We start from the raw sequence: 16,048 nt of genomic DNA, 5'->3' as shown, positions 1-16,048 counted from the left end.
CTTCTCAAGGATAAAAGAACCTCTGGTGGAATCACCATGCCTGACCTAAAGCTTTACTACAGAGCAATTGTGATAAAAACTGCATGGTACTGGTATAGAAACAGACAAGTAGACCAATGGAATAGAATTGAAGACCCAGAAATGAACCCACACACCTATGGTCACTTGATCTTCGACAAGGGAGCTAAAACCATCCAGTGGAAGAAAGACAGCATTTTCAACAAATGGTGCTGGCACAACTGGTTGTTATCATGTAGAAAAATGCGAATCAATCCATACATATCTCCTTGTACTAAGGTCAAATCTAAGTGGATCAAGGAACTTCACATAAAACCAGAGACACTGAAACTTATAGAGGAGAAAGTGGGGGAAAAGCCTTGAAGATATGGGCACAGGGGAAAAATTCCTGAACAGAACAGCAATGGCATGTGCTGTAAGATCGAGAATTGACAAATGGGACCTAATGAAACTCCAAAGTTTCTGCAAGGCAAAAGACACCGTCAATAAGACAAAAAGACCACCAACAGATTGGGAAAGGATCTTTACCTATCCTAAATCAGATAGGGGACTAATATCCAACATATATAAAGAACTCAAGAAGGTGGACTCCAGAAAATCGAACAACCCCATTAAAAAATGGGGCTCAGAACTGAACAAAGAATTCTCACCTGAGGAATACCAAATGGCAGAGAAGCACCTGAAAAAATGTTCAACATCCTTAATCATCAGGGAAATGCAAATCAAAACAACCCTGAGATTCCACCTCACACCAGTCAGAACGGCTAAGATCAAAAATTCAGGTGACAGCAGATGCTGGCATGGATGTGGAGAAAGAGGAACACTCCTCCATTGTTGGTGGGATTGCAGGCTTGTACAACCACTCTGGAAATCAGTCTGGCAGTTCCTCAGAAAATTGGACATAGTACTACCGGAGGATCCAGCAATACCACTCCTGGGCATATATCCAGAAGATGCCCCAACTGGTAAGAAGGACACATGCTCCACTATGTTCATAGCAGCCTTATTTATAATAGCCAGAAGCTGCAAAGAACCCAGATGCCCCTCAACAGAGGAAAGGATACAGAAAATGTGGTACATCTACACAATGGAGTACTACTCAGCAATTAAAAAGAATGAATTTATGAAATTCCTAGCCAAATGGATGGACCTGGAGGGCATCATCCTGAGTGAGGTAACACATTCACAAAGGAACTCACACAATATGTACTCACTGATAAGTGGATATTAGCCCCAAACCTAGGATTCCCAAGATATAAGGTACAATTTGCTAAACACATGAAACTCAAGAAGAATGAAGACTGAAGTGTGGACACTATGCCCCTCCTTAGAATTGGGAACAAAACACCCATGGAAGGAGTTACAGAGACAACGTTTGGAGCTGAGATGAAAGGATGGACCATCTAGAGACTGCCATATCCAGGGATCCACCCCATAATCAGCATCCAAACGCTGACACCATTGCATACCCTAGCAAGATTTTATCGAAAGGACCCAGATGTAGCTATCTCTTGTGAGACTATGCCGGGGCCTAGCAAACACAGAAGTAGATGCTCACAGTCAGCTAATGGATGGATCACAGGGCTCCCAATGGAGGAGCTAGAGAAAGAACCCAGGAGCTAAAGGGATCTGCAACCTTATAGGTGGAACAACATTATGAACTAACCAATACCCCGGAGCTCTTGACTCTAGCTGCATATGTATCAAAAGATGGGCTAGTCGGCCATCACTGGAAAGAGAGGCCCATTGGACATGCAAACTTTATATGCCCCAGTACAGGGGAACGCCAGGGCCAAAAAGGGGGAGTGGGTGGGTAGGGGAGTGGGGATGGGTGGGTATGGGGGACTTTTGGTATAGCATTGGAAATGTAAATGAGCTAAATACCTAATAAACAATGGGAAAAAAAAAGCATCCTGTTCAGGTATAAGTTTTGGAGAGATGCAAAGTACACTGTGTTCATGGCCAATCATGTTTGCAGTTGACCTGGAAGTAACTTGGGTTCAACTGGTCCTGTCAACAGCTAGAGGGGCCTGGTCCCACATACTGTCTCTCAGTATAACTGGATTGGCCATAGTTCATCACTGCTTTAATCAAATTTTATTCACTATACTATCAGATAATATGTGTTCATTTGGCATTCTGATTGTGTTTGATTATGGGGGGTGGTCAGTGTGTGTGTGTGTGTGTGTGTGTGTGTGTGTGTGTGTGTTCCACTTAAGAGCTGGAGTGTCTGTATAGTATTCTGGGGCCTGAGATTTTGCTTGACACAGTTTCCAGCCAAAAATAGTGAAGACAGAGGGAGCCTCACTTTGAGGAGCACAGCATATGAGCTATGAGCTCACCTTAGGTGCACACTGGAAATGTAGTATCCTGTAGATACTGATTATGTCCTTTGGGAGTTTATGTAGCAACAGAAGCAAGGATTGACAATTCCTTGTCTACAAACAGATGTGTCATCACAGGTTTAAGGGGGACCCAGGACTACGGCACAGGTTCCTGGAAAGTTCTTGGAGAGCTAGTCTATTCTTTCATGCCCCTTCAGGGAGATAAAGTAGGTCAAATCCCTGCCTTTACTTCCCTGCCTCTACTGACCCCAGGAAAAGAGTAATAAGTTTGATAAGCTCCAAGTGGAACTGGTAACATGGAGCAATGTCGTGGCATATATGTGTTGGGTAGTCCACGATTCAGCTTGAATTAACATGATCCTTGTATCCTTAGTTCATGGGATTATTTGTTCCTTGGGGCCATGTCCTCCCACAGAATCAAAATTAGGACATTCATGCTCAAGATGCAACATGACCAGGTGATGACTGACCTGAAGAGAATGCCCCAGGACATCAGTGAGGCCTTGTCCAAGTACACGGAGTTGACTAAAGAAAATCAATTCTACTGGTGAGTGACTAACAGGGTCCTGATCCAAACACTAGGCAAAGGATATGTCTGTCCATCCTTGTCTTTGAACCAAAGTAGGGGCTCAGTTTATATACTGTTTGCCTCTAAACCGGAAGCCTGGCTCCTTCAAAGCAAGGCTCTAGGATTTTTACCACTTAAAGTCATTTTGGCCAAGTGTGAAGAGTCTGTGAGCAACTCAAATCATTGTCCTTTCCAACAAAGTATATTTGAATGTAGATACATAGATAAGGTTTCCATGGGACACCTAGAAAGACTGTATGTTGGTTGGTCTCTTCTCTTCTCCTAGAGAAGGTCTGCCTTCTACCTACAGGTGATTTTTAAATAACATGGACATATGAGCACACATGTCTTCCAAGTCCTCTTGAGAGATACTTAAGTCACTGTTAGTGTCACAGTTTACAGATGTACCACAGCTTCTGAAATATGGCTGTCCTCTGGATTTGACCTCTCTCAATGTGATGCTCCGTGGCCAATCTTGACAGTTGTCTGGGGCTGTCTGGGCACCAGGTCCCATTGTGGCAGGGATGGTCCTTGGAGGAGTGGGAGGAAGATGGATGCTGACTTGTGTAATCATTTGTTTGTTTGTGACTCAGCATTGGGCACTGCCACCTCCAGAGTGAATCTAACCATCTCCAGCACAAAAAACATCTCCTTCCACACAAAGTCAGGATGTTGTGGAAGGAGAACAGACAGTTGCTAGAGGAGCAGATTGCATTAGAAGAATGCTCCAAAGAATCAAAGAGGCTGTGTAAAGAAGACAGCCTGAAGACCAATGACCTATGTACCAACCAGCAGCAGGTAGGATGCATAAATCATGAGGAGCAGGTTGCAGTCATGTCTAACCTTAAACAGAGTCAAGCCTAAGCAACCATCCTGCACCTTATCCAGGCTCTCTCCTATGTCTCATCCAGTTGTTCATTTCTGTGATAATTTCCAAGACTTTCTGTGGAGTTATCCTCTTTCAAGAAACTACATATTTGGGAAGTAAACAATCCTGCTCAACTAAAAGCTGCATTTCCTTATGATAGATAGGTTGAGCACATAGTACACAAGTACATGCCAGTATGCTAAATGAGTTCTATTTGCTTGCCTCAATTGTAGTAGCACAGAATGTTGATTGATGAAGTCAGAGCTTTAGCTCATTTGCTTCTTAGGGGTCATGTGAGATCATAGGCAGTACAAAATTTGCAAGTATTAGATCCCAGTGTAATTGCCATATGAGAGGAAATCATTGCCTTTTGTGTGTGTGGGGGGGGGGCTTGTATGCTTTCTTTCCCCTTTCCCTGCAGTGCAAGATGGTCTCATCACTCTGCCTACATCTTGGCTCACACTGAAAGAGCCTGAGCAGGTACTTGTCATGACTGTTTTCTCTCAGTGTTGCTAGAGTTCTTTCCTGGAGCTTATATTCTGGAGCTGACAGGGATGTGAGAAAGGCTTCTCTCAGCCTGAGTGTTTGTGTGAGAGATGTGAGGCTTCAAGAATGAAATTTCAATAACACTCTCAACCTAGTCTAAGAAATGTGGCCCCTAAGAAATGTTAGTGCCCAAGGGATGGATAGCAGAGTCCTGTGTCTCACATTAAACATAAGCCTTCCATAGTCCCCATTCAACTGCTTCTCTACCATCCCTTGTTATCTCCTCAGAGTTTTCTACTCACTTATGATTATTGGACAGAGAGAGTGACAGGTATATATATATATAGAGAGAGAGGGGGGGGAGAATGTGTTTGTGTGTGGAATAAGCATGTCTGTACCAATATGTATATTGGTGGGTGTGTAGAAAGTCCAGTTATTTATGTAAGGTTTTGTTCAGTTTTTCTATTCTTCCTTCCTTCCTTCCTTTCTTTCTTTCTTTCTTTCTTTCTTTCTTTCTTTCTTTCTTTCTTTCTTGGGACAGCATCTTTTTGTTTGTTTGTTTGTTTTTTATTCAGTCTTTCTGTAACATATACCCTAGAACCCAGGTCTGTCACTGAACCTGAGACTTCCCCTTTGTTTAAGCTGTCTGACCAGCATCTTTGAATCTTCTGTCACCTCCCAGGCAGAGATCTTTGTATAGTTTGGTCTCAATTAATTGTTAGGAGGTTCAATTGCTCATATCTAGGAAGATCATGGTGTCATTTTCTATAATTTTATACAAACAGTTTAGCGTTTAGGGTTGTTTTTTATTTGTTTGTTTTTTTAACTGTCAATTCATTAACAAGGAGGAAGACAATGCTGTCTGCTTCAGGTGCCAGACACACAACTTGACTCACTGTGACTTCTCTTGAGTTTTATCTCATCATGATGGAAACTTCAGAAAGTGGTTTTAGGGAGGGGGTAGACCAGAGGTGGTCTTACCCAAGAAACCTGGGCTACATGTTATCCACAGTGGAGTGTTTCAACAATTAATACCTTTCTAAACCAAGAGAAACCATGTTGCCAACACTTAAAAGTGAATGAAAACATAGATAGTCCAGCCCACCTTTTCCAAATCTTACCATGTGACCTCAGATTCCCCTTCCCAGTCCTTCCCTCATTCATTACCACTTCCAGACCCAGGGTTTCGAGGCCCACCCATGTGAGAAAAAATCGCAAAGCAGGCATGGTACCTTTAGAATATGAGTATGATATGGGGCACAAAAGGAGCGCTCAAAAACAGCTAGCTGAAGATATGAGACAAAACGGGGCTCCAAGGATTTCGATGTTCTTATTGAAAGGACACTTAGGAACCTAAAACAACAGCCTATCCTTCTAAGATAGGAGTGTGGGGCTCTTGGAGGGCAGGGGGCAGGAGTCCAGGCACCCCGGAGTCACAAAAGATGGTTCCCTGGCCTGGTGGGAAAGCACTGGTGTTGGTTGAGGGACCACAGAAGCCAACTTACCTGGATTATCATGGCTCTCCATCCACTGGTCCTCAGACTCCAGTGGCCCTGGGATCAAGTTTCTTCGTGAAGTTCCACTTCTGTGTCTGTCTTCTGCTGCAGGGCCTTCACAAAGCACTCTTTCTCTTGCCTGCCTCCTGGATGCTGGCAGCAATCACAGGAAATACTCAAACACCTGTGTCAGGAGGTGAGGACACCAGGCAAGATGTGACCTTCGTGGCCACTTCCAATCCAGCCACATGCTCTTGTCCCCCTCCCAGTTGGTCACTGCTAGCTTTCCTTTCTAGGCAGAGGAGTTCCTGGACCCCTGACAGCAACCCCTTCCAGCTCTATGGTATGGAGAGGTGACTCAGGATGTCACTTCCGGAATTATCTAGGAACCAGGTCCTCCGATCTTCTCTATGGCATCTAAAGGCAGGTAACAGAGTCTAAATCCGACGCAGCACCCACTCCAATTGTTAGTCACCCACATGAAGACCAAGATGCACATCTATTTCATTTATGTAAGGGTCCTAGTTCAAGCCCCTACATGGTGTTGGCTCATTGTTCCATCTCTGTGAACCCCAAGGGCCCAGATTAGTTGACTATAGGTCCTCTTGTGGCTTCCTAACCATTCTGGCTAATACAACCCTTCCACCAACACTTCCACAAGACTCTCTGACCACAGCCTACTGTTTGGCAGTGGGTCTCTGCATTTTTACACTTAAAGGGTGATGGAAAGAGCATGCAATTAGAGGGACTGCCCACTACAGGTCACAACGGAAACCTCTCAGCAGCCTGCAGCAGCTCCTTGTAAAAAAGGATGGTGTCTGTGGTCTTGAGAAGCAGGAGACACATTCTTCCTGGGTACTTGCCATTTGAAATTAAGGATTGCCTGATGTAGGCTGTGATAGAAACATCTCAATAGCCTGTGGAAGCTCTGCATACTAAAACGTAATTCTCCTTTATCTTAATCTTAGCCCTGAACAATCACTGCTTAGAATTCATTGTGCATGACAGCTTTTCAGCTGGCCTTGATATGTATAATTATTCTATTATATCTTAATTTCCTATTTCTTTCTTCTTCTGCTCAGGTGTAGTCTGTGAACCTCGATGTTTCTTGATGTAATGATTCTTAAACTACGAAAAATTGAGATATAAGGGCTCAGTACAGCACAGTTTAAAATGTTACAAGTGTATGCTGTGTGTTCTCATCTTGGAAACAATGTAATGATAATTGTGTAATGGTAGTTCCAGATTAATGCATAACTTTCAAAGAAAGTTTGAAGAAATTATTAGAAAATTAAAGAGAGATAACATCGGGAACCGAGAAATGTAAAAGTTATTGATGTTCTAAAATTAGTTTCACACAACAATTGAGAGTAGTCCTGAATAGTAAAGTCTAGAATATGTCATACCGTATGCCAGTCAAACTAAGTCAAAACGCTGGGACTCTTACAAGGGTTATTGTGTGCAATGTACAGAATCAGAAAGCTAGCAGAAGTACTGAGTTAAGGGTTAAGCACCCCTGACCCATTCAGTGCTTTTGTAGAAGCTTTCCCAGCAGAGCCCTACCCTGCAAAGCAGGGGTTGCATTTCCAGAACACACCAGCTACTCAAATGGATACCATGTTTCCTTTTGCAAAGAAATGGAAGAGTCCATTCAGACACCATCTGGGAAGACTCTATCTCATTTTCAGAGCCACTTCAATTGCAGGATTTTAACTTAGCACCAGCTCCATTGTCTTATGCCAGTATTCTCTGCATTGCCCACTTTCCTGTGGTAGTGTCAGTGATGAGCTCTGCACTATGATTTGTCCCTGTTACCTGGTGTTGCTGCTCCCAAAACCTGCTTCTCTGATCCAAAGAGAAACTTCAAATCACATTCTTAACTGCTTTGGCTCTGAAAGGAAATGGGTGCTTCTACTTTTTTTTTTTTAAGATTTATTTTTATTAATATATGTAAGTACACTGTAGCTGTCTTCAGACACTCCAGAAGAGGGAGTCAGATCTCGTTACGGATGGTTGTGAGCCACCATGTGGTTGCTGGGATTTGAACTTTGGACCTTCGGAAGAGCAGTTGGGTGCTCTTACCCACTGAGCCATCTCACCAGCCCGCTTCTACTTTTTTACAACAAACTAAAAATACCTCAAGAAACACTTTCTATAGGTATGATCCATTCCACTAATATAGCACACCAAGAAGGACAAAAGTCCATATTAGGGAATGGAGAAATAGCTCTTTATTTGAGAATATTTTTCTCAAAACCCACATGGCATCTAATAGTCTTCTGTCATTTTAGTTCCAGGTGAAACCCAATAACTTCTTCTGGCCTTTGGGAAATGGCAGCACAACTGTTGCTACAGAAGGCAAATCATGCATAAATATAAAATAAATCCAAATAACAAACAGAATCGCCACTTGGTGGGGGGGGAAACGAGGGCGAAAACTCATAGAGCATATGGGCCTGGATTTTGTCTCTGCTTTTAAAAACATCTGGATACTGAATACTGAACTACACACTGTGCTTGTGTTAAAACCCCAAAAAGGAACCAAATGTATTGTCAAGCACAAAATTCACTCTCATAATAAAGAAAAACAACAAAATAACCAAAAAAATAATACATCCCTATCTCAAAAGGTCCTAAAATTGAATATCTGTAGTAGTATTTACCACTGATAGAACATTTGAAGGAAATCAGAAGCATACATGTCTGTGTTTTCTACCAGCTTTTATATTCCCTTAGAATTTGTTTTTATTTCCTGAAAGACATTTCAGAAATACTGATATATTTCCCATTGATTTGTTCAACACTGTCATTCACAGTATTTTAGCAGCAGCTAAATATTTGACATGCAAGGATACAGCATGGATAACTTTTCCATCATGAAGTCGTTATCCACATAGTTGGACACACTATCCACACTGAATGTACAATCTATTACTTTTGTAGCTCAGTCTGGCTGGGAAGTCATTATGGAACCCAAGCCCCATACACAGATCCATCTTTGTCTGATAGGTGTGAGATTTCAATAGGGTGATACCATAGCTGAATAAAGAAGTTTCTTAGAGTGAAGAGTTGGAGATCACTGTTTTATTCTTAGAATACATCCAATTTACTCAATAGTAACTAAAAGTGGGTAGTCAATATATATACTGTATAGCCTTATCAAAACATTAAATCAATTACAAAACAAAACAACAGCAAAGAAACAAACAAAAAACTTCTAATGAAACTAAAGAAAACCAAATAACAAAAGTAATCCAAGCTCAAACCAAAATCTAAAAACAAAAATTGTGCTAAAGAGCCTTCTTTGGCTGTCATTTAGCAGCACAGACTTACAGCCCATGGCTGTCTTTGGCAACACAGTAGAAAATAAGTTGCTTCTGGTAACAATCTTTACAAGAGGAATGTAAGTAGGTCTCCTTTTTTGGAGTATGGGTTTGAAAAATATGGACACCCAAGACTAAGCAGAAAACATGTTACAGACTTTGGCTCAAAACCTTTGCAATTTTGTAGAATGATTTTGTAATTTTCCTTGATGACCTATCAGGACAAGAAAAATTTACTCTCAGAATCTTCCTATTTCCCCAGTAGGTCTTGATGTGCCTCAGCACATATCTGAATTCCTCTACATGTTCACTCTTGCTGAGCCAGAGCACAGATGAAATTAAGGGCTATTCATTGTAAGAAAAAAAAAAAGTAAAGGAAGAAAATGCAGCAGATGATAGCCATGAGTACTGGGGATGAGATGAAACATTTGCTTAGCACATGCAGGGATCCCACTATAGAAGTTCTCTTCAAAGGAGACCTTGTCCTGGTCTCTTCCATGTTCCAGTTTCTGCTGGAGTATTTCACACCTAGGGAAGGAAAGAAGAAAGGCCTGATTAGGATTTGTCAATTCAGCTCTCCGTCCCACATGAGATTTGTTCAGCTGGATAATCTATTATGACCTATCATCGCCTGAGGTCATTCCCTGCATCCCCAAGTGTCATAGAGCACCTGGGCTTGGAATTTTGTTCTCAGCTTTTAAAAAGTGCTAGAAACTTAACTGTGAACTACACACTGTACTAGAGTTTAAAAGAAAAACACTATATTACTCCAATAGTCCAGGTATAATATATTGAATAATAACATTGTAGCAATGTCTGAATCTGAGTTCAAGGGAGATGTGAACAACCTAGAAAACCATGTGGATGACTTATGGGGAACCTGCTTAGAATTGAAGTGAAGGCTATGATTATTTCTCTAGTGCATGAACCTGACAGGGTTCCACTCTTCAACCCCTATATCTTGAAATAACCAGAGAAAACATGTCACACGAAATCCACAGGCACTGCATGGGTCCTAAAATCAGAAAAAAAATGTGCTAACTGAAAATATTCCCAAGGCTAGGAACTGAATTTTAAAAGCGATGGTCATGAAGGAACATAACAACATACCTATAAATCTAAGACTGTTGTATAGCACTCTGTCAAGTATGCAAATTACTTGTGTTCACACAACACAAGCACAGTATACCTCAGTAACCTGTTTAGTTTAGTATCCTAGTTAATGCTATTATAAAAATTCCCCAGGATATTTCGGAGTCATAAAAAACAAATCTTGAATGTGATAGGTAGGTATTGGGCTAAGCATATACACAGCTCACTCAATGATAAGCTTTCCTCTCATAAACCAGACTCAGAATCAGGGTTCTTGGCATATTATCCAATCCGTCTTAGCAAGTTCCAAAAGCTGTGTAGAGTAGGCTTTTCTGCCAGCAAAGGATCACATGGTGGTTGTGGACTAGCCTCACCTTCACTGTTTCAGTTTTGTTCCAAAGTAAACAGTTCTTCCATTAGAGGCTCCTTTTGCCTGATTCACTTGGTGTCCAAAGGTATAATCCCAGAAAAATAGGAAGTCACTATAAATAAGATCCAATGGAACAATTTTCTCCCAATAATGTGACTTTGTTAGGAATATATTGAGTAAGATGAAGCTAACTAGCTGAAGGTCAAATACTTGCATGGATTATCTAACACTGAGCAATATTTCATGAAAGGGCTGTATCACACAGTATATTTTCACTCTTTAGCAGATGGACATCAGGATATCATCATCTTCTGGACTACTCTGAGAACCACTACAGCCCTCATGTTCCCTAGAGATTCTGTAGATATCTACTCATTGTTCTGGAATCTCTGGGTCAAAGGGAACTTCTTTTCTACTTTCTGAACCTTGCTTCTCAAACACCTACCTGAATTTATTCTACCAGACCTGTCTGAAAGTCCTCATTTCTACCAACCCCCATTTAGGCTGATTCTAACTCTGAGAAAATGGTTTTGAATAACAGCAATTGCAGAATGCTACACAGATAACATAGTGTGAGTTCTTTAGTTTATCATGACCCTCAAGGGGCTCCTGAAACAGCCCTCTTTTGAATCACAGCTACCGAAATTCTGCTGGATGCAGGTACAGCTACATGCAACTCAATCTCTCAATAATTAGAATCCAAGACAAACTATAGGCAAAATTTTCCCGAGTAGAGGTAGGTGGAAAAGCAATGGTAGCAGGCAATGAGGAAAAGAATCTGGGATGCTGAGAAGATACAGTAAGCCACCTGATATTTCAGTGGGCCTTCATAATTCTTCCAGAGGAGAAAAGGGACATAACACATGGATTTTATACACCAACCTCCTCCTCAACACTATGTACCATATTCCATTGATTTTCTCCAAAGGATTTCAACGAGGATCAGTAGTATTGCCCCTAGCCAGTTGAAAGTCTGACTTTATAGGAGTTTTGCATCCTTTTTTTTCCCCTTGGGAGCTAGGTAGAGTTGCATACTAATTGTTCTGCTGTATTTGATGTTTCATGGGTGCAATCTGAAATCTCAGGGGCTTTACTCATCATGCTTGGCCTCTAGAGACAGGCATGGTTGCATGTCTACACAAATACACACACAAACAAATATACACACACAAACACTGTTGTATATTCAAGCATCCATACCACAAACACTTGCAAAGGCATTTTGCATTACCCAAGCACACAATTTAGAATAAACACACTGAGTCACAGCTGGTACACACACACACACACACACACACACACACACACACACACACACAGATACAACAACACATACACCACATACCACAGAAAGACTGACACAAAAACACATACATCAATGAAATTCTTGCACTTATCTATCATATTTACTGTTGCATGAGCATGTAGTGGAACCTATGATGTGTACAAGGCTTTTATACTCAAGGGGGCTTTGCAGCCCTGACCTGTACTTATCTCCTCTTCAGGAACTTTTTCTATGCAAATACTTACTGGTCCTATAAGGACATTACAAGCTCTACACAGATATCCTTGACAACACAGCACTAAATTGCCAAGAAAGAGATTTCTACCTATAGCCTCCAGTAAGCCACGTTTTGACTTAGCACGGTCCCCTCACTAAACCTACACTGAGTCCTTTTTAGCATCAGAGAAAGACTGTGACTTTTGATCATTACTCAGGAACTGTTCAACACATTACTTATTATGTGACATTAAATCATCCTCAATATCAGTCAGGAGAAATCTAGATAAATGACCTGCTGTGACATTTCTGAAATGCAGCACTCTGCACAACTCTGATTGAGAATCTATCCTGAAACAAAGCCATGCCCAAAATATATTTAGCAAAACAATGTCAGCAGAGTGATGTAGTGTAGGCTTCTAAGTATGCCCATGGTTAAGCCAATAAGACAAGCCAGAATCTCCCAGGCAATAACTCTAAGCAGGTAAAATTAAAAAATCTAATATTTATTTTTAAAATAGTAGTATTGTTTAACGATTTGTTGATATAAATAAGAGACAGATCTCCACCTGGTAGTGGACAAGAGATGAAAAGTCTACTGGACATTGAACAACAGGAAGTATCAGGTTTATTGATAGACCTAGGCCCAAAGAAATAAGTTAGAGAATAACTACACAAAATCAGATGTCATTAACATGCCTTACAACATACCCACAAAGGTACAGATTGGCATAAGCATCCATAAACACACATACACAAACACTTACATACACACACAAAATCATAAGGGAGCAAAAAACAATGAAGAATCTGTCATGCTAGAGGACCAAATAATTTTGAATATGCAAAGCAGATCTTTCAACGGAGAAATTCAACTCTAGTATTCTTAGTAGAGAAATAGAAAGCCCTAGAGAACATTCTTCTTGGTCACAATGAGGGGTAGATATGGAGGAGTTTTTTCATGATGCCTCAAAACTCTCACACCAAACCTGAGATTGTGAGAAGCCTTTCCTACATCCCTGCTCATTCAGCCAGCTCCAGACCACAAGGCCCAGGAACTCCAACTCCAACAGCACTCAAAGAAAATAGGACTGGCAAAAAAAGTAGGACTTCCTACTCAGTCAGGGTGAAACAAAATCTACCGGGGAAACGGTGGGGGTGGGGGACAAAAACTTCCAAAAGGCAACAATGAAATCCACTTATTTGTCAATTCCACTAAGCTATCATCGCTGCAAATTACTTCCTTCCTGGAATCTCACATGATCCCCATAAAGCAAATGAGCTACAGGCCTTTACTTCTTTCTTCAAAGCTCTCTACTATTCTAAAGAAGGGCTCCATCCCAGCACCTTTCAAACTTTGTCATGTAGAGTTGTGATGTGTAATCAACTTATCTCCCCTAGTGAACTGCAGATTTTAGCAGGGCAGAAAAATTGGCTTGCTAAACATGCAGTTTCTTGTAAAAGTCTACCTCCAGAGAAAGCCTTGTAGATGATCACCTAAATAAACACTTGGAGGAGACAGAAGTGAGTGCCTGGATAAGTTGGTGGACTGTTACATTTGATTGTCTATGTTTATGGTTAGCCATGAGGGCAATCTGCCTCTGATACACATCATCCTACCTGCTGCTGCTTTGCACTTGGGATGTATGTTCTTGCTGGTCTCATCACAGAACTCTTTTCTTCACCAAAGGATGCCTCCTGGTCAGCCTGCTCTACCAGCAGTTTTCTGTTCTCATTCAGCAACATCCTTACTTTTTTCTTCAATTGATTGCATTCTTTCAGGAGGTGGGTGTGCCTGATGCTGAACCACAAACATACAAAACATAAATGTTGATTCCCAGCTAGCTTTGATTTGCCTGCCACTCTTCCAAATATTATGATGCCTGCAAGGTCTCTGATCCCCAGACAGCCCGAGACTAGAGACCACTGTATATCCATAAGTACCAAATAGAGGCAGGTCAAATCCAGAGACCAGCCACATGCAACAAGACTCAAAATATTTCTGAAAACCCTGACACCAAGAGTGTTCCATATACATCACAGAAGAGGAAAACTTCCTCATGGTTGCTCATATGTGTGTAGTACCAGAAAACCATCAGTATGGAGAGGGCAATGCCCTCTTAGGGAGGAGAGAAGACCCAAAAGGTATAAACTCTTTCCATTTTTGTCATGGATCCCAGATCTTGTAATCTGCTGTCAGAACCCTAGAAGTTCAGGGTTGCTTGAGATTCCCAGCATGGTGGAAATGGTTTCTATGCAGAAGATCCTGAATTTGGAAGAATAAAGACTGGAGGGTCTTGGACAATATTCACACTTAGGAAACCTGAGTCTAAGAGGTACAAATCCAAGACCCATGCCTCAAGGGAGGGCTCCTATTAAGAAACAGAGAGTATAGAACTAGAGCTCTCACTTTTGTACAAAGTCCTAGAAGGCCACAAGCATTCCCTGCCTAGTGCTGGGTCTCAGCTGTGTCTGGGACTCACCTGTAGGAATCATTATCTTCTATGAATTCCTTGTACTTGTCAATGGAATCAGTTATTGACTGCTTCATTTTTTCCATATCCAACATTGTCTTCTCATGTTGTGATTTAATGATGGTGAATTCAGTGTTCATCCTGTGGTAGAGCATGGCCCAAAGAATAAATCATCCTCTGAACTAAGCAACCAAGTATCATGTGCAAAAAGGCTGTATCTGGAATTCCCAAGGAAATTGTATGCCACATCCTTGCTCCTTCCAACTGGGTCCTATTGGTACTGATTAAACTTATTATCTTGGGCAGAGGACAGAGAGCCAGGGGACCAAATGGAGATAGCTGACGCTCAAGAAATCTTAGGTGAGCCTGAAGGAATACACTAGTTCTGTGAAATGTTTCTACTAGATTGTCCCACAGGCTTTGGTCCTTAGTTTTAAGGCTTTTTTTCCCCTCTTAGTTTTAAGGCAGGGATAATCCTTTGTTCTTATTGCTACATGAATTCTCAGAGGGCATAACTAGTATATAACGGAAAAGGCTTTATAACACTTCCTACTCCAGGAGAATCCTATGTGACACCAAGGAAAACACAGGGAATAAAGAACCCTGATGATCAATTTGGGCCTCTAAGGGCTCAACACTATCATTCCCTACAAACTGTGCATCACACACATCCTAAGACCCCATCAAAGGTCCCACAACCCCAGATCCTGAACAAAACACACACAACTAACTTCACACACAGAAAAAAAATTAAAATGCCAAATAAATCCAGGTAGGCTCCATAGTCTCAGAGTACAATGAATAAAACAAGAGTAAAGCAGTAATGGCCTGCAGACATTGGATTCTTACACAGTAAGGCAGCTATTGTGACCAGGTCCTTCCAGCTGTTGACAAAACCAATCAGACTCCAAGCACCTCAAGGCCAAGTACAAAAGAGGATGACCATACAACACACATCACTTATCTCATCCAACAATTTAACAACTGTCAAGACTTCTTATAATGAATGTGAGAGATGACACACTCCATTCATGGGAGAAAATGTGGGTCAACAGAGAGGGCACAATACAGTCAACAAGATACTGGGCATAATTTTACCTGTAGTTCAAATCAGTATTCATGTCAATGTCCAAGATTCAAAATAGTTCTTCCCGCTCAGCATTTATCTTCCTGATATAAAATTTCATATCTTCTAGTTTATTCATATTCTTCATATGATTAGTAATGTTGCAACTTTGGGATGATGTTCTCCCAGCAGACACTGAAGATAGATAAACACAAATGCATTTGCATAGTTGATGGCCCAGGGCAGGGGAGACCATTCTGAGTCCCAAAGGAAAGGTTGAGGAAGAGAAAAGCTAGAGACAGGATTAATCACTGAAAAAGCAGAAAGGCTATATTTGAGCTGGTCTGCTAAGCTATACTCCTCTTCCCAACCACCACTGTTGGTCCCAACTACCACCACAGTCCTTATAGCATTCCCCCTTGCCCTGAAATCCAAAAGCTG

At 41.4% G+C, this 16,048-nt stretch overlaps 1 protein-coding gene across 2 annotated transcripts in view; it reads right to left on the bottom strand.

Annotated features, from left to right (window-relative positions):
* Window positions 1–16,048, bottom strand: part of Gm21154 (predicted gene, 21154) — a 276,362-nt gene that overhangs the window by 169,331 nt on the left and 90,983 nt on the right. The window contains exons 3-6 of one of the 2 annotated variants that reach the window (XM_030248248.1): window positions 15,640–15,802; window positions 14,551–14,682; window positions 13,688–13,868; window positions 8,854–9,632 (exon numbers count right to left, since the gene is read on the bottom strand). In XM_030248248.1, the coding sequence (XP_030104108.1) occupies window positions 9,627–9,632; window positions 13,688–13,868; window positions 14,551–14,682; window positions 15,640–15,662 (342 nt within the window). In that variant the 5' untranslated portion in view covers window positions 15,663–15,802 and the 3' untranslated portion in view covers window positions 8,854–9,626. Of the gene's footprint in view, window positions 1–8,853; window positions 9,633–13,687; window positions 13,869–14,550; window positions 14,683–15,639; window positions 15,803–16,048 lie in introns of those variants that run through there. The other variant, XM_017316337.2, reaches the window with a different exon arrangement.

Source organism: Mus musculus, chromosome 14 (assembly GCF_000001635.26).
Source record: "Mus musculus strain C57BL/6J chromosome 14, GRCm38.p6 C57BL/6J".
NCBI classification, from domain to species: Eukaryota; Metazoa; Chordata; class Mammalia; order Rodentia; family Muridae; genus Mus; species Mus musculus.
The sequence above is the reverse complement of the archived record's forward strand: the minus strand, read 5'-3'. Positions and strand labels throughout refer to the sequence as shown.